Source organism: Aulostomus chinensis, chromosome 18 (genome assembly GCF_037954235.1).
Source record: "Aulostomus chinensis isolate RoL2024-O1b breed Wild chromosome 18, RoL_Achi_v1.0, whole genome shotgun sequence".
Taxonomy (NCBI): Eukaryota; Metazoa; Chordata; class Actinopteri; order Syngnathiformes; family Aulostomidae; genus Aulostomus; species Aulostomus chinensis.
Window position 1 is genome coordinate 205,255 of NC_141337.1, and position 19,746 is coordinate 225,000.

The 19,746-nt window shown below is 42.5% G+C and overlaps 1 protein-coding gene across 1 annotated transcript; it reads right to left on the bottom strand.

Moving 5' to 3' along the window:
• Window positions 1–1,452: 1,452 nt before the first annotated feature.
• On the bottom strand, window positions 1,453–14,703 carry LOC147244504 (germ cell-specific gene 1-like protein). Its single transcript, XM_086185525.1, has 5 exons — window positions 12,213–14,703; window positions 11,033–11,080; window positions 9,080–9,232; window positions 3,971–4,082; window positions 1,453–3,368 (listed from the first exon to the last, which is right to left on the bottom strand). Exons 1-5 carry the CDS (start codon window positions 12,514–12,516, stop codon window positions 3,077–3,079), a joined length of 909 nt encoding a protein of 302 aa, XP_086041651.1. The 5' UTR covers window positions 12,517–14,703; the 3' UTR covers window positions 1,453–3,076.
• Window positions 14,704–19,746: the final 5,043 nt, after the last annotated feature.

The following is a 19,746-nucleotide window of genomic DNA, read 5'->3' on the forward strand; positions in this document are numbered from 1 at the left end:
GACTGATGCTAACAGCAGCTAAACTGTCCAGAAACGTCTGGTCACCAACTCTCCAGGTGGTCTGGTAGAATCCAGGTCTCCTTGATCCAGACGGAGGATCAGGGATCCACTGACACTGAAGTGTTTGTTGCTCTTGTTAGCCGTCAGTCTACATTAGCGTCAAGGGTTGGGGTTAAGCTAAAGCTAAATATTCATTCTCGCTCTCTCTGCACCCTGGACTCTGGAGTCACTAAGAAGTGATGCAGGAGGAAAAAACATCTGAGTGAGCTGAAGACTCCTGTTAGTGAGTACTTGGAGGGTGAAATACAATGTTGGGGTAAAATATGTGTGTTTTTTAAGTTTGTGTTTGGGGGATATTTAAAGACCTGAGAGCACGCAGGTGTCTGGCCCTCACAAAGCTGCACTGGTCTACTCAGCATCAGCTACTTCCTGGAGCAATCAAGATTTTCTGGGTGTGACAGACTTGGACCGAGAGTGTCACGGTATGGTGTGTACCTGTGGGGGTGAACACAAGATGTCCCGTAGTGATGGTGATCGCTGCTGGGTTGTCCACTTGTCCCAGCTGCCCAGCAGCATCTCATCGGTGTTGGACGGGGTGCTTCTATCCATGTGTCCTCTGCTTTGTCCAGGTCTGTCTGGACCTGGGATGTAAATCTGAGGCGTCAGTGAGTCCTGATGGCTGGAGTGGACCTGTGGTCCTGGATCTCTGAAGGAGTTGAAGCACATCAAAACAAGAAAGACCATATATGTTCCTTCAATGGCAACTTTCCTCGTTACAGAATTGAAGCCGAACATCAGTGTGACACAAGCATCAACAAGATAAACGCAGCAGCTCCGCCTCCAAGACATGGCTCCTCCCAGACTTTGTCACTAAGGCGGCGTCACAATCATGGGAGGCCGGTGATGAGACAAAACCAGCACGGACACAGCAGCCATCACGGGTTTCTTCTTTTGACTTTTTAATGATGGCATTGTTACGGATTATGTTTTATCATAAGTTGACGTGCAGATGTCACCTGTACTGCAGTACAAAAGAAAAGATTTCAGTGGTATTGCAGTACAGACACCAGAGCTCTCAGCATCAGCATATATATATATATAGTGTATATATATGTATATATACACAGTATATACAGTATATATATATATATATATATATATAGTGTATATATGTATATATACACAGTATATACAGTATATATATATATATATATATATATATATATACACACACACACACACACACGCACATACATATATGTGTGTGTGTGTGTATATATGTGTGTGTACAGTATATGTGTATGTATGCATATATATATGTATATATACACACATATATTTACGTACACATATGATACCTCATCATAACTGCCTCACAGTCAGTCATATTCAGTGATGTTCAGCAGAGGAAGAGGCTGAAACGGTGCTTCAGCTGTCTGCCTCGGACACTCGGACGAGGAGCCTGCGGTCGACCGTGAAGACGTCGAGCAGTTTTTGCAGGGGTGGACCCAGACATGGAGCTATGAGGGACCGATCCAGTTGTTCCAGATGCGCGTTCATGGACAAACAATAAATAATCGGCTATGCTATGTTTTTAATGCTGTTGTTTACTTCTCTTTACTTCTGCCTGTCAGCAGCCTGATTTGCATGAGGAATGTGGGAATTAGCTGCGTCTGGGGGGGGCCTTCATCTACAGGAAGTGCGAGTGTCGGAGTGGGACAGAGAGGCTGGAAGAGCCTCGCTGTTACGAATGTCAGTCGTATTCAGTTTCAATCCAGAATACAAAACAATTCATGAACACTTCCACAGTTTTATAGTTCATTGATGATGTTGATGATGACGTGCTCCATTGTTCTCCATTTGTTCTACGATTGTTATATATTTCATTGTTGCACCATGAGATGCCTGCATGCTCCAAAATTGTGTTTGTTAGCCAAAGGGATCTGATGGTTTTGTGTTTGGGTGTCCAGATGTCCTTTTGGAGTCTCCAAATAGGACCCAAGGACCACGCTTAGGACTTGGTGTGCCAAATCCTGTCTACAGGTCATTTTTTGACATTTTGCCTTCAGATTTGGACCGTAGGAGGTCAGGACCTGTGTCTGTGGACTAGTGATGCCTGTTCCCCCTAGAAGGTCATGGACCTAGGTTTTACTAGTCAACGTTCAGACAGATTAGTTGGGCGGAACTAAAAACCCTCGATTCTAACCACTGTATCTCCTTGTCAGTCAAATACACAGAATCAAACGGACACTTCTGCAAGACACCTGAGAACGTTACCTTTCCAAAGAGACCAAGAACACATCTGAGCCTTGAACTATGTAGCAACTGCGCTGCTTTGAATGTTGGCGTGGCGTTTTAACAAAAGAACAACAACAACAACAAAACACAGAAAAATGCAGTGATCCGTCAGGGGTTAATTAGTGTCCACTTGAGTGGCAATTCAGTGGGAATTTGACCCAGACGCCGGCATTTTAAACTCGGCCCACTGAAGGCCCCCTGCTGGCAGCGGCTCGTCACTCCACATACATGCGTCGCTAGTCAAAGCGCCTGTTAGAGACTCCGCCTTCAGACGCCCTGACTCAGGGTTTATTAAGTCACCAGTAAAAATGTGGATTTCGGATCTTCTCTTAGTGTATTCATTTGATTTGTCATGAACTACAGTTTTGTATTGTCCTAGAATTCAAATTCTTTATTTGGGGACCTTCAGCAGATAAGAGATTAAAATGCAGTTAATTAGATTAGTTAATTACAAATCCTGTAATTATTACATCATTTTTTTAATTGCCTGACAGCACTAATATGTATATATGCACACACACACACACACACGCATACATGTTCCTAATATCACAGCTAAAAATGTGATGCAGCAGAATTTTATAGGCCAGTCAAGGTCAGAGGCGGCTGCCTCAGCTTGGCGTGAAGGTGTCGACCCCTCGTCCACCGAGCATCCAGGCTCCCAATCGTCCTCTGTTAAAGTTGCATATCTCAGTCTGTGCACTCCCCTGTCTTTTTCTTTTCTATTTTCAAAGTTTTCCTGACAGGCCAAAGACAGGCAACTTGGTCCTGAATAAGTTCAGCAGTAGGCCTCTCCTTGTTCCTGCAAACTGTCCACTTCCACCACAAACGCTGTCCCCGTGGACGGTTTGTGTCCGTTAACCGGCAGTCCTGGTAATGCCCCGCCATCAGCTGTCGAGTACACGTCCCACATCTGCTCAGGGAGGTCCAGCTCCATCAGCTTCTGCTTGACCATCAGGTTCTTTTCAATGTTCCGCCGTTTGAACTTGAACTCTATGATGGTCTTTGTGTACCTGTTCAGCGCTGTAACAGCAGAACCCATGCAGGTACCGAAGGAACCCCACGCTAAGCTGCAGAGACATTCAGTGTTGAGTGAGAAGCACAATTTTTTAAAACACTTTTTCTACTGTAAACATCAATAATGTACCCGAGCTTTCCATGTGTTAACATACGCAACAATATCGCTGATGTCAGCTTGTTTATGATTATGATGACACTCTGAAGAAGAGGTCTCACCTGAATGAGGTCATTGTGGGGTGGAACACGAATATGGATTGCAGTCTCACTGCTCAAGTGTGGTGTAGACGCGCACATCTTAACTGGTGGAACTTGACAGTGAGATGAAGGTGTGAGCGTCTACACCAGACTCATGGTGTCATTTAGAATTTGTAGATGCTCAGTAGTTTGGGAGTGTGTGTTCATGGAGGACAATAATTGAACTCTCAAGTATTTGCTGTAGAATTAAAACAATCATTAGCCATTCAGTTGCACATCTCTTTTGTGCTAATGAGGCTTCTGTGAGTTAATTTATAAAGACGGACAACTTGAAGAGGTTTTTACAATATTTTTTTCCATGCAGGTGGAGTCTGTACATGTGGTTCTGATGAGTTGTGAATGGTACGTCAGCCATTTTAATCTTAATAAACTTGTCTGTAGAGTAAGAGGCTCTTACATGTAGGACCAACTGTAGTCCCAGGTCTTGGGCCTCCAGTCCTCCGGGCCCATCGCTACTGCCAGCTGGAATATGGTGGTGAACATCATGTGGGCCACCATCCCACAAAGGCCTGAGGATGAGGAGGAGAGGTCTTCATGTTGACACAGTGGCAGCTTACTGGTTACCAACTGGATAATGATTTTCATGCTGTGGGATTTGTTTTGGGGATTGTTGGAGCGACTGTACCAATGCACCTAAGTTGCAGAGCCATACTTACATTTTCATGGCCAGAAAATGAAGGAATATGAAAATACATCCTGAAGTATTAGCCTTTGCTTTAGAGGATAGGTCAGGGTTGTCCCTAGAACTAGTACTTGGTTGAAAGGCACTGAGGGTTCTGAGGGTTCTTGAGGTATGGGACAATGACACCTCACAGAATGGTTGCAGCAGGTTCAGAATCAGCAGGTGGAGAGAAAAACATGGAGAGCATAAGCATCATCAGCTGATGCCACGATCGGCAATGCCACCAACTCGCACGGGCTGTAGCTTCTTTCAGTGAGTTTGGTCAGATTCAAAATTGTGTGTCAACTTCCACAAAGGCATATAAGCACTTATAGGGGGATGACCTTTACAGGGACATGCCCACTTTTGGGGAAAGTCTGTTATTGTTCATTGTCCTCAAGGACAGACAAGAAGATAGAGACTCTAACAATCTTGTAAGTGGAGACCCAGGCTAGTTAGCTTAGCACAAAGACCTGTAGTGGGTGGGAAGTGTTAGCGTAGCTGCGTCTCTGCCTGCATTAATATCAGGAGGGTTGTGTGTAACCTTGGTGATGAATACCAGTTTAAAATGAGGAGACATTGTAGTGGTAGAATCAGACACGTTGCCGGAACTACTTTCCTGACTGGGCGCAGTGATTTGATGCAAGCTGATGCTAACACTTCCCACTCACTACCAGCCATTGGGCTGCTAACTAGCCTCAGCTCCTTCGAGGGGGGTTTCTGTCTTCTTGTCTGTGTCCAGGGACAATGGACAATAAGAGACTTTCCCTAAAACTGGGTGTATTTTTTTTTTGAGTGGAGGAGTTTATCTTTTAAATGCAATGTGGCAGCTTACCTTATCAAAGCTAAGGCATGCTACAGATGGTTCTTTGAACTAAATCATTTTGTTGTATTTTTTTTGTATTTTTGATGTATTTTGTGTGGTATTTTGGTGGGCCAGCCCCCCGCAGATGAGGGATTAACTACGAACAACAGGAGGGAGGACAGGGGGACGAGGGGGAGGAAGCGCCACTGGGCGGGTCTTGGCTCAGCCCAAAACCGCTGCCCAGCTCCAATCCGATTAGTACACAAACCAGCAAATCCTCTGAGCAGTGAGAGGATGCTGCTTTGTGTCCTTGCTGCTGTTCAGAACGCCGTCAGCTGGGCTGCTACTCGCCACTTTTCCACACTCAGCTGCTGCAATCAGGGCCGCAGCATGTTAACCGCTTAGATGCTGTTTCTAATATTCACTGAGACAATGGAATTTGCTTTAAAATGAGATGTCAAACATATAAAATCCAAATATGCAACAAAACTGAATGGTTTTCAATAGTGTCCTGATCATGTGATTCAGAACATCATTACCACACATTTACAAGCCTGATTCATTCACATTCATTTGGTCTTTGTTTCCGACCAGTGAGGTCACAGGTTGGAGGTTAGAGGGCACCATCCCAGGTTAGAGGTTAGAGGGTGCTGTCACAGGTTAGAGGACACCATCTTTGAAGACTCTGAAGAAGAAGACTCTGTCACAGTTGACAGGATGCCATAATTGTTTAGAGGTTAGAGGACACCGTCACAGGTTAGAAGATGCCGTCATGGGTTAGAATTTGGAGGACGTGGTCACAGGTTAGGGTTAGAGGATGCCATCCTGGGTGAGAGGTTAGAGGGTGTGTCACAGGTTAGAGGGCGTGTCACAGTTTAGAGGGCATGTCACAAGTTTGAGGGCAGGTCACAGGTGAGAGGTTAGAGGGTGTGTCACAGGTAAGAGGGTGTGTCATAGTTAGAGGGCGTGTCACAGGTTTGGGGGCGTGTCACAGTATAGATGGCGTGTCACAGGTGAGAGGTTAGAGGGTGTGTCACAGGTTAGAGGGCGTGTCACTGATTGGAGGTCAGAGGGGAGGTCACAGGTGAGAGGTAAGAGTGTGTCACTGGTTAGAGGGCGTGTCACAGGTTTGAGGTTAGAGGGCAGGTCACAGGTGAGAGGTTAGAGGGTGTGTCACAGGTTAGAGGGCGTGTCACACGTTAGAGGGCTTGTCACAGTTTAGAGGGCGTGTCACCATTTTGAGGGCGTGTCACAAGTTAGAGGGCGTGTTAGAGGTTAGATGGTGTGTCACAAGTTAGAGGGCATGTCACAGGTTAGAGGGAGTGTCACAGGTTAGAGGGTATGTCACATGTTAGAGGAGTGTCACAGTTTAGAGGGCGTGTCACAGGTTAGAGGGTATGTCACATGTTAGAGGAGTGTCACAGGTTAGAGGGCGTGTCACAAGTTAAAGGGCGTGTCACAGTTTAGAGGGAGTGTCACAAGTTAGAGGGCGTGTCACAAGTTAGAGGGCGTGTCACAGGTTAGAGGGTATGTCACATGTTAGAGGAGTGTCACCAGTTAGAGGGCGTGTCTCAAGTTAGAGGGCATGTCACAGGTTAGAGGGTGTGTGACAGGTTAGAGTGTATGTCAAATGTTAGAGGAGTGTCACAAGTTAGAGGGCGTGTCACGAGTTAGAGGGCGTGTCACAGGTTAGAGGGTATGTCACATGTTAGAGGAGTGTCACCAGTTAGAGGGCGTGTCTCAAGTTAGAGGGGATGTCACAGGTTAGAGGGTGTGTGACAGGTTAGAGTGTATGTCACATGTTAAAGGGCATGTTACAGGTTAGAGGGCGTGTCACAGTTTAGAGGGAGTGTCAGAAGTTAGAGGGCGTGTCACAGTTTAGAGGGAGTGTCACAAGTTAGAGGGCGTGTCACAGTTTAGAGGGAGTGTCACAAGTTAGAGGGCGTGTCACAGTTTAGAGGGAGTGTCACAAGTTAGAGGGCGTGTCACAAGTTAGAGGGCATGTCACAGGTTAGAGGGAGTGTCACAAGTTAGAGGGCGTGTCACAAGTTAGAGGGCATGTCACAGGTTAGAGGTTAGATGGTGTGTCAAATGTTAGAGGGAGTGTCACAGGTTAGAGGGTATGTCACATGTTAGAGGAGTGTCACAGTTTAGAGGGCATGTCACAGTTTAGAGGGCGTGTCACAGGTTAGAGGGAGTGTCACAAGTTAGAGGGCGTGTCACAAGTTAGAGGGCATGTCACAGGTTAGAGGGAGTGTCACAAGTTAGAGGGCGTGTCACAGTTTAGAGGGAGTGTCACAAGTTAGAGGGCGTGTCACAAGTTAGAGGGCATGTCACAGGTTAGAGGGAGTGTCACAAGTTAGAGGGCGTGTCACAAGTTAGAGGGCATGTCACAGGTTAGAGGTTAGATGGTGTGTCAAATGTTAGAGGGAGTGTCACAGGTTAGAGGGTATGTCACATGTTAGAGGAGTGTCACAGTTTAGAGGGCATGTCACAGTTTAGAGGGCGTGTCACAGGTTAGAGGGTATGTCACATGTTAGAGGAGTGTCACAGTTTAGAGGGCGTGTCACAGGTTAGAGGGTATGTCACATGTTAGAGGAGTGTCACAGGTTAGAGGGCGTGTCACAAGTTAAAGGGCGTGTCACAGTTTAGAGGGAGTGTCACAAGTTAGAGGGCGTGTCACAAGTTAGAGGGCGTGTCACAGGTTAGAGGGTATGTCACATGTTAGAGGAGTGTCACCAGTTAGAGGGCGTGTCTCAAGTTAGAGGGCATGTCACAGGTTAGAGGGTGTGTGACAGGTTAGAGTGTATGTCACATGTTAAAGGGCATGTCACAGGTTAGAGGGCATGTCACAGGTTAGAGGGAGTGTCACAAGTTAGAGGGCGTGTCACAAGTTAGAGGGCATGTCACAGGTTAGAGGTTAGATGGTGTGTCAAATGTTAGAGGGTGTGTCCCAAGTTAGAGGGCGTGTCACAAGTTAGAGGGCATGTCACAAGTTAGAGGGCGTGTCACAGGTTAGAGGGCGTGTCACAAGTTAGAGGGCGTGTCACAGTTCAGAGGGAGTATCAAGTTAGAGGGCGTGTCACAAGATAGAGGGCGTGTCACAAGTTAGAGGGCGTGTCACAGTTTAGAGGGAGTGTCCCAAGTTAGAGGGCGTGTCACAAGTTAGAGGGCATGTCACAGGTTAGAGGGAGTGTCACAAGTTAGAGGGCTAGTCACAAGTTAGAGGGAGTGTCACAAGTTAGAGGGCGTGTCACAAGTTAGAGGGCGTGTCACAGGTTAGAGGGTATGTCACATGTTAGAGGAGTGTCACAGGTTAGAGGGCGTGTCACAAGTTAAAGGGCGTGTCACAGTTTAGAGGGAGTGTCACAAGTTAGAGGGCGTGTCACAAGTTAGAGGGCGTGTCACAGGTTAGAGGGTATGTCACATGTTAGAGGAGTGTCACCAGTTAGAGGGCGTGTCTCAAGTTAGAGGGCATGTCACAGGTTAGAGGGTGTGTGACAGGTTAGAGTGTATGTCACATGTTAAAGGGCATGTCACAGGTTAGAGGGCGTGTCACAGTTTAGAGGGAGTGTCACAAGTTAGAGGGCGTGTCACAGTTTCGAGGGAGTGTCACAAGTTAGAGGGCATGTCACAGGTTAGAGGGCGTGTCACAGGTTAGAGGGTATGTCACATGTTAGAGGAGTGTCACCAGTTAGAGGGTGTGTCACAGGTTAGAGGGTATGTCACATGTTAGAGGAGTGTCACCAGTTAGAGGGTGTGTCACAGGTTAGAGGGTATGTCACATGTTAGAGGAGTGTCACCAGTTAGAGGGTGTGTCACAGGTTAGAGGGTGTGTGACAGGTTAGAGTGTATGTCACATGTTAAAGGGCATGTCACAGGTTAGAGGGCGTGTCACAGGTTAGGGGGTATGTCACAGGTTAGGGGGTATGTCACATGTTCGAGGGCGTGACACAGGTTAGAGGGCGTGTCACAGGTTAGAGGGCGTGTCACAGGTTAGAGGTTATAAGATGCCGTCACAGTCCAGAGGATGTTGTTACCTGACAGGGCTGTACACAAGGCAGCGAAGGCACTGAGCTTCAGCTTGTTCATGATACTGAAGCAAGGGAACTGCTCCAAGGTCATCAGGGCCCCACCAGTGAAGAGCAAGGTGAGGTACAAAGTCTCAGCAACAATACACAACCACAGGACCCCTGGAACACAAACAAGTTCAGGTAAGACTCTGATCCTGCTACACAAGTGCAGCTGTCTGAAGGGAAGCACGTAGGGGGTAGCTACTTGTTTTTCATGCCCACAATCATCAACAGACAACAGTAAAAGAACCCACGCAGAGATGCTGTGTGACGGCGCAGACAGGGCTCAGCATCAGGAGCGTGAGGGGAGTGAGAGGACTGCATCAACAGGGTTATGCTGTTGCGCTGCAGGGTTTCTTTCACACACAAGCACATTTGTTTGGCTCTTGCTGTGTTTTGTTCCTTGCTGGCATCTTCCTCTAATTCTCTTGGTTGTTGAATTTGTGCATATAAACTAAAAACTTTGTACCGACACGTGATATAAAATACTTTGCTTGTGCATAACCATCTCTCGCTTGTGATGTTAATGTCATTCCACAGAACTGGTGAATTGGCTTGCAGGCTGTTTCCTTCTACCAGAGGCCCTTCGATGAAGGCATTGGTTTGGTGTCCATGGCAACATCAAGTTAGTGAGGCACATAACCATAAAATGGGAGAATACATCCCATTAAGAGAGACTGGCACAGGTCCCCTTTCAATCCCAGAGTTGACTTCATTAAGAGACATACATTCTTGCATGGGCGGCCCGGTGGAGCAGTGGTCCTCACGGTGGCCCCCCATCAAGAAGGTTGTGGGTGGAGCAGTGGTCCTCCCTGTGGCCCCCAGCAAGAAGGTTGTGGGTGGAGCAGTGGTCCTCCCTGTGGCCCCCATCAAGAAGGTTGTGGGTGGAGCAGTGGTCCTCACTGCGGCCCCCCAGCAAGAAGGTTGTGGGTGGAGCCCCGGCTGCAGCACGGGGTCTTTCTGGGTGAGTCTCCATGTTCTCCCTGTTCCTGCTGGGTTCTCTCTGGTACTCCAGCTTCCTCCACAGTCCAAAGACATCAAGAGGGGACCAGGTTAATCCGGACTCTAAATTGACCGTAGGCGTGGCTGGGAGAGCCAATGGTTGTCTGTCTCTATGTGTTGGCCCTGCCATGGACTGGTGACCTGTCCAGGGGGAAGGCTGCTGGGATAGGCTCCACCCCCACCACCCTGAACAGGAGAAGAGGGAGAACATGGAGGGATGGATGGATGGAGGGATGATGGAGGGATGATGGAGGGATGGAGGGATGATGGATGGATGATGAATGATGGATGGACATTCGTGCATGTCTTGGTTCTCGTTGGAACCCAGAACTTTCCTGTTGTGAGGAGATGAGACTCTGAGGACACGTGGATTCATCGTACATGACATGTACTGCACTTTTGTCAACGCAGTCATTTATGTGCAGTTATGCCCTCTCAGATTTAATACTTAATTATATGATTTGTAGTGGTTGTTGTACTATACTAAAGTTTGTCTTCTAGTACGTATAATTACTTGTTGCTTTGTTAAAGGGGACTCACCGTGACTCTGATGTACCTGCAACTGTACTGTCAATCAACCTCGGAGACTAACAGCCAAAAGTAACTTTACTGAAATGTTCATCGTTCATCACCAAACATTTTCCAAACTTCTGACTGCCTCTGGCAAACACAATCGTCAGTGAGGCTCCCAAACAGGAATTGAGTGAGTTTTTAACAAAAATTTTGATGTTTTGCCAAAAAAGGGATTTGGACTCGACCACTCAACTTTGGTGTGCATGTGAAACTGCTTCAGTGGCCTCACGCCTGCCTTCAGTTGTAGCTGAAGGATTGGCTTGGATATTGGTGAATGTGTCTTAAAAATACTTTTGCATGTGTTCACAATGACATAAATGTAAATCTATGACTTCATTTACTAACCTCTTTCATGTTCAGGTGCAATCTCGGAGAAATCTCGACAGTCAAACCCTGATGAGAGACGACAAACACAAAACAGTAAAATAAGTTTTCAGAATGGTTCAACATGTCATGAAACTGATGCACCATTTTAGTCATAAAAATACTTGTTTAATGTGACAAATGTCACATGGAATTACTGTAATTTCATGGATAAGTTTAGATGTTGGTGGACTGAATGTGTGTTTGTCGAGCACATGAAGAACAGGAACAACAGGAAAACGTGGATTTGCATCCTTACTGGACCCACCAACTCTGCAGGGTCAGTCAACAATATTTCCCTCATGAAGACAAAGACTGGATCTTGTTTTTCTCAGCTGGTTTGCATAACCTCTTGCATATCAGTGCATGGTTAAACAGCGTTGCATGCAAATTGATGTTCCTCTCTTTCACATTGTTTTATTACCAGAGATAGTGAAATTGCTTGCATGTAACACGAGAAATGATTGTAATTCAGTTCAGACTGACAAACTTTCCAAGCAACATAAAGCAACAGAGTGGCCCGGTGGAGCAGTGGTCCTCACTGTGGCCCCCCAGCAAGAAGGTTGTGGGTGGAGCCCCGGCTGCAGCACGGGGTCTTTCTGGGTGAGTCTCCATGTTCTCCTGTTCCTGCTGGGTTCTCTCTGGTACTCCAGCTTCCTCCACAGTCCAAAGACAAGCAAATGGGGAGGCATTGGAAGGAGAAACTGCATCAGTGTCTCTGTCGACAGGTTCACCAGCTGCAGCCCGTCCACAGTTTTTTGCCTCGTTCACGCGTCTGCACAGAACCCTTCAGGGATAGCGCTGAGATAGCAACAGTTGATTAATTAGCCTCTTAGCCAGTTTTTGCGAGCATGTCGTCCACAATCTATCCCATATCCACTGTTCAATTTTTCAACTTGAGAACAACCCAAACCAAAAATAATCAGAAGGTGGAGCTTTTTGAGCAAACTGAAGATGATGGAGGTTTCCAGAGGAAATAGAGTGTATTACAGGAAGCTGTTGGCGTCCACATAAGGAATAAGTGGAGTCCTGTCATGTAACACGAGGAACCTTTGCAGTTCCTGCTGCCACAACTCATGAGATGAAGGGAGATAAGATGGTTAACATTTGTGTGGAATACATCTTTCTGCTGTGCGCCTGCAGGTGAGTAATCAGCTCTTACCGTTCATGTCAGCCGTCTGCTCACAAGAGAAAAATATGCCGGTGTGGAACTTCCTCAGTAGGAACTTCTCCTCGCCAGTCTCAAAGATGTACTGGACCAGCCGACTGTCGTTGATGTTGGAGCTGTTGAAGCGAATGCAGAACCACTGCTTCACCTTCACTGGCGGCCCTGTGCAGAAGGGTTTGGCCACCTTCCTGGTGCCCTCACACCAGTAGCTGGTGGTCACTGCTGATAAGGCGAATGCAAATGCCACAAAGTTGAGGGTGAGTGCCAGAGAAGCCCGCCGTCCACGCTCTAGCCTCATGTTCCAGGCCAGGCCACAGGGGATGAAATGAAAAGGCGACTAATCCTGGTGTCTGAAATGCAGCTGCTGTGTTTCGCCTCCCAGCAGATGTATCAAATCTTCATAATCTTGTGGCATTTGTGGCTCTTTAGGTGAGAAGGACTGTACATCCCCTAACATCCGCTCCCCTCTACTGCCACGGCAGTGCAAGCACTCATCCATCGCTCCTCCCCTTCCACAAATCTTTGCCTGCAATATCATCCATTACAAATGGCAAATTCATATTCATTAAAAAAGATTACTATGATCTGAGATTATAATCCAGAACAAGGCCCATTCCCCTGATTCTTCATGCTCAAGCATTCAGTCCCAGACGCAAGATCAACTGCCTGTTTTGCAGTCGCTGACATCATGTTGTGGTCTCATATGAAACATCCAGCTCTGCATGCCTGACAGCCACAGCTGGGGAATACTGCGCCCATGAGGACAAGGGAGGTGGGAAAAACATCGGATCCATTTGATTGTCAAACTCTTCTTCTCTTCCTCCCCAGCTCTCGCCATCCCGCCTTTAAGCACACCAGGAAATTACAAAGCCAGGACTTTTGATCACAAACACCAGTTTGGAAGCAGCTTTGATTGACAGCAAATAGTTTGTTTGTTGTTTGGATCAGTTTAACACTTCATCCGTTCAATGTGGAGGGAACACGAGTGGTGTGGGGAACGTGTGGTTTTTCTGTTTGTCCTATCAGCCGACCACCCGAACCCTGTCTGTCTATCTATCTATCATCCATCTATCCGTCTGTCCATCCATCATCTATCATCCATCCATCTATCATCCATCCATCCATCTATCTATCTATCTATCTATCTATCTATCTATCTATCTATCATCTATCTATCTATCTATCTATCTATCTATCTATCTATCTATCATCTATCATCTATCTATCATCTATCCATCTATCTATCTATCATCTATCCATCTATCATCTATCATCTATCCATCCATCTATCTATCTATCCATCATCCATCTATCTATCCATCCATCTATCTATCATCCATCTATCATCTATCCATCATCCATCTATCTATCTCTCATCTATCTATCAATCCATCTATCATCCATCCATCTATCCATCCATCTATCTATCTATCCAGCCATCTATCATCTATCTATCATCCATCTATCATCTATCCATCATCCATCTATCTATCTATCATCCATCAATCATCCATCCATCTATCCATCCATCTATCTATCTGTCCATCTATCTATCTATCTAAACATCTATCTATCATCCATCTATCATCCATCTATCATCCATCTATCTGTCTGTCCATCCATCATCTACCATGCATCCATCTATCTATCCATCTATCGATCTATCATCTATCTATCTATCTAACTATCTATCTATCATCCATTTATCTATCTATCTATCCATCTATCGATCTATCATCTATCTATCTATCCATCTATCTATCTATCTATCCATCTATCTATCCATCTATCTATCATCTATCTATCTATCATCTATCTATCTATCTATCATCTATCTATCTATCTATCATCTATCATCCATCTATCATCTATCATCTATCTGTCTATCTATCATCTATCTATCCATCTATCTATCTATCATCTATCCATCTATCTATCTATCTATCATCCATCTATCTATCATCTATCCATCTATCTATCACCCATCTATCCATCCATCTATCTATCTATCCATCATCCATCTATCTGTCCATCCATCTATCTATCTATCATCTATCCATCTATCATCTATCTATCTATCATCTATCTATCTATCCATCCATCTATCTATCTATCATCTATCCATCTATCATCTATCCATCTATCCATCTATCTATCTATCATCTATCCATCTATCATCTATCTATCTATCCATCCATCTATCTATCTATCCATCATCCATCTATCTATCATCCATCTATCATCTATCCATCATCCATCTATCTATCTATCATCTATCTATCGATCCATCTATCTATCCATCCATCTATCATCCATCTATCTGTCTGTCCATCCATCATCTACCATGCATCCATCTATCTATCTATCTATCTATCTATCTATCTATCTATCTATCTATCTATCTATCTATCTATCTATCTATCTAACTATCTATCTATCTATCTATCATCTATCCATCTATCATCCATCTGTCTATCCATCTATCTATCTATCTATCTATCTATCTATCTATCTATCTATCTATCTATCTATCATCTATCCATCTATCATCTATCCATCTATCATCCATCTATCTATCCATCTGTCTATCTATCTATCTATCATCTATCCATCTATCATCTATCCATCTATCATCCATCTATCTATCCATCTGTCTATCTATCTATCTCTATCTATCATCTATCTATCCATCCATCATCCATCCATCCATCTATCTATCTATCTATCTATCATCTATCCATCTATCTATCTATCTATCTATCTATCTATCTATCTATCATCGATCCATCTATCATCTATCCATCTATCATCCATCTATCTATCCATCCATCTATCTATCCATCTGTCTATCTATCTATCTATCTATCAATCTATCATCTATCCATCCATCATCCATCCATCCATCTATCTATCTATCTATCTATCTATCTATCTGTCATCCATCCATCCATCTATCTATCTATCTATCTATCTATCTATCTATCTATCTATCTATCATCCATCTATCTATCTATCTATCTATCTATCTATCTATCTATCTATCTATCTATCATCCATCTATCTATCCATCCATCTATCTTTCCATCTGTTTATCTATCTATCATCTATCATCTATCTATCATCTATCTATCCATCCATCATCCATCCATCCATCTATCTATCTATCTATCATCCATCTATCTATCCATCCATCCATCTATCTATCTATCTATCCATCTATCCATCCATCCATCTATCTATCTATCTATCCATCTATCTATCCATCCATCTATCATCTATCCATCTATCTATCATCTATCTATCCATCCATCTGTCTATCATCTATCCATCTATCATCTATCCATCTATCTATCCATCTTTCTATCTATCTATCATCTATCTATCTATCATCTATCTATCCATCCATCATCCATCCATCCATCTATCTATCTATCTATCTATCTATCTATCTATCTATCTATCTATCATCTATCTATCTATCTATCTATCATCTATCCATCTATCATCTATCCATCTATCATCCATCTATCTATCCATCCATCTATCTATCCATCTGTCTATCTATCTATCTATCAATCTATCATGTATCATCTATCCATCCTTCATCTATCCATCTATCTATCTATCTATCTATCTATCATCTATCCATCTATCATCTATCCATCTATCATCCATCTATCTATCCATCCATCTATCTATCCATCTGTCTATCTATCATTCTATCAATCTATCATCTATCCATCCATCATCTATCCATCCATCTATCTATCTATCTATCAATCTATCATCTATCATCTATCCATCCATCATCCATCCATCCATCTATCTATCTATCATCTATCATCTATCTATCTATCATCTATCATCTATCCATCAATCATCTATCTATCTATCTATCTATCTATCTATCATCCATCTATCCATGTATCTACCATCCATCCATCCATCTATCTTTCTATCTATCCATCTATCCATCCATCCATCTATCTATCCATCCATCTATCTATCCATCTGTCTATCTATCTATCTATCAATCTATCATGTATCATCTATCCATCCTTCATCTATCCATCTATCTATCTATCTATCTATCTATCATCTATCCATCTATCATCTATCCATCTATCATCCATCTATCTATCCATCCATCTATCTATCCATCTGTCTATCTATCATTCTATCAATCTATCATCTATCCATCCATCATCTATCCATCCATCTATCTATCTATCTATCAATCTATCATCTATCATCTATCCATCCATCATCCATCCATCCATCTATCTATCTATCATCTATCATCTATCTATCTATCATCTATCATCTATCCATCAATCATCTATCTATCTATCTATCCATCTATCATCCATCTATCCATGTATCTACCATCCATCCATCCATCTATCTTTCTATCTATCCATCTATCCATCCATCCATCTATCTATCCATCCATCCATCTATCTTTCTATCTATCCATCTATCCATCCATCCATCTATCTATCATCCATCTATCCATCCATCCATCCATCTATCTTTCTATCTATCCATCTATCCATCCATCCATCTATCCATCCATCCATCTATCTTTCTATCTATCCATCTATCCATCCATCCATCTATCTATCTATCTATCTATCCATCTATCTATCCATCCATCTATCTATCATCTATCCATCTATCATCCATCTATCTATCCATCCATGTATCTATCCATCTTTCCCTCTTTCTATCTATCTATCTATCATTATCTATCCATCCATCATCCATCCATCCATCTATCTTTCTATCTATCATCTATCCATCTATCTATCTATCATCTATCCATCTATCATCTATCCATCTATCATCCATCTATCTTTCCATCTGTCTATCTATCTATCTATCTATCTATCTATCATCTATCTATCCATCCATCATCCATCCATCCATCTATCTATCTATCTATCATCCATCCATCCATCTATCTATCTATCTATCATCCATCTATCATCTATCCATCTATCTATCTATCATCTATCTATCTATCATCTATCAATCCATCTATCATCCATCTATCTATCCATCCATCTATCTATCCATCTGTTTATCTTTCTATCTATCATCTATCCATCCATCATCCATCCATCCATCCATCTATCTATCATCTATCTATCTATCATCTATCCATCCATCATCCATCCATCCATCTATCTATCTATCATCTATCCATCCATCATCCATCCATCCATCCATCTATCTATCATCTATCTATCTCTCTCCATCTATCTATCATCTATCCATCCATCATCTATCTGTCTATCTATCATCTATCATCTATCTATCTATCCATCTATCTATCTATCCATCTATCCATCCATCTATCTATCATCTATCTATCTCTCTCCATCTATCTATCATCTATCTATCCATCATCTATCTGTCTATCCATCTATCTATCTATCTATCTATCTATCTATCTATCTATCTATCTATCTATCTATCATCTATCCATCTATCTATCTATCATCTATCTATCTATCCATCTATCTATCTATCCATCTATCCATCCATCTATCTATCATCTATCTATCTCTCTCCATCTATCTATCATCTATCCATCCATCATCTATCTGTCTATCCATCTATTATCCATCCATCCATCCATCTATCTATCCATCATCCATCTATCTATCTATCTATCTATCTATCTATCTATCTATCTATCTATCTTTCTTTCTATCTATCTGTCTATCTATCTATCATCCATTTATCCATCTATCTCTCCATCTATCTATCCATCATCCATCTATCTATCCAACTATCTATCTATCTATCTATCTTTCTATCTATCTATCTATCTATCTATCTATCTATCCATCTATCTATCATCCCTCTATCATCCATCCATCTATCTATCTATCTATCTATCTATCTATCTATCATCTATCTGTCATCTATCTATCATCTATCATCTATCTATCTATCATCTATCTATCTATCTTTCTATCTATCATCTATCCATCTATCCATCTATCTATCTATCTATCTATCATCTATCATCTATCCATCTATCTGTCTATCATCTATCTATCTATCTATCCATCTATCTATCTATCCATCTATCCATCCATCTATCTATCATCTATCTATCTCTCTCCATCTATCTATCATCTATCTATCCATCATCTATCTGTCTATCCATCTATCTATCTATCTATCTATCTATCTATCTATCTATCATCTATCCATCTATCTATCTATCATCTATCTATCTATCCATCTATCTATCTATCCATCTATCCATCCATCTATCTATCATCTATCTATCTCTCTCCATCTATCTATCATCTATCTATCCATCATCTATCTGTCTATCCATCTATCTATCTATCTATCTATCTATCTATCTATCATCTATCCATCTATCTATCTATCATCTATCTATCTATCATCTATCTATCTATCTAACTATCTATCTATCATCCATTTATCTATCTATCTATCCATCTATCGATCTATCATCTATCTATCTATCCATCTATCTATCTATCTATCTATCAATCTATCATCTATCATCTATCCATCCATCATCCATCCATCCATCTATCTATCTATCATCTATCATCTATCTATCTATCATCTATCATCTATCCATCAATCATCTATCTATCTATCTATCTATCTATCATCTATCCATCTATCATCCATCTATCCATGTATCTACCATCCATCCATCCATCTATCTTTCTATCTATCCATCTATCCATCCATCCATCTATCTATCCATCCATCCATCTATCTTTCTATCTATCCATCTATCCATCCATCCATCTATCTATCATCCATCTATCCATCCATCCATCCATCTATCTTTCTATCTATCCATCTATCCATCCATCCATCTATCCATCCATCCATCTATCTTTCTATCTATCCATCTATCCATCCATCCATCTATCTATCTATCTATCTATCCATCTATCTATCCATCCATCTATCTATCATCTATCCATCTATCATCCATCTATCTATCCATCCATGTATCTATCCATCTTTCCCTCTTTCTATCTATCTATCTATCATTATCTATCCATCCATCATCCATCCATCCATCTATCTTTCTATCTATCATCTATCCATCTATCTATCTATCATCTATCCATCTATCATCTATCCATCTATCATCCATCTATCTTTCCATCTGTCTATCTATCTATCTATCTATCTATCTATCATCTATCTATCCATCCATCATCCATCCATCCATCTATCTATCTATCTATCATCCATCCATCCATCTATCTATCTATCTATCATCCATCTATCATCTATCCATCTATCTATCTATCATCTATCTATCTATCATCTATCAATCCATCTATCATCCATCTATCTATCCATCCATCTATCTATCCATCTGTTTATCTTTCTATCTATCATCTATCCATCCATCATCCATCCATCCATCCATCTATCTATCATCTATCTATCTATCATCTATCCATCCATCATCCATCCATCCATCTATCTATCTATCATCTATCCATCC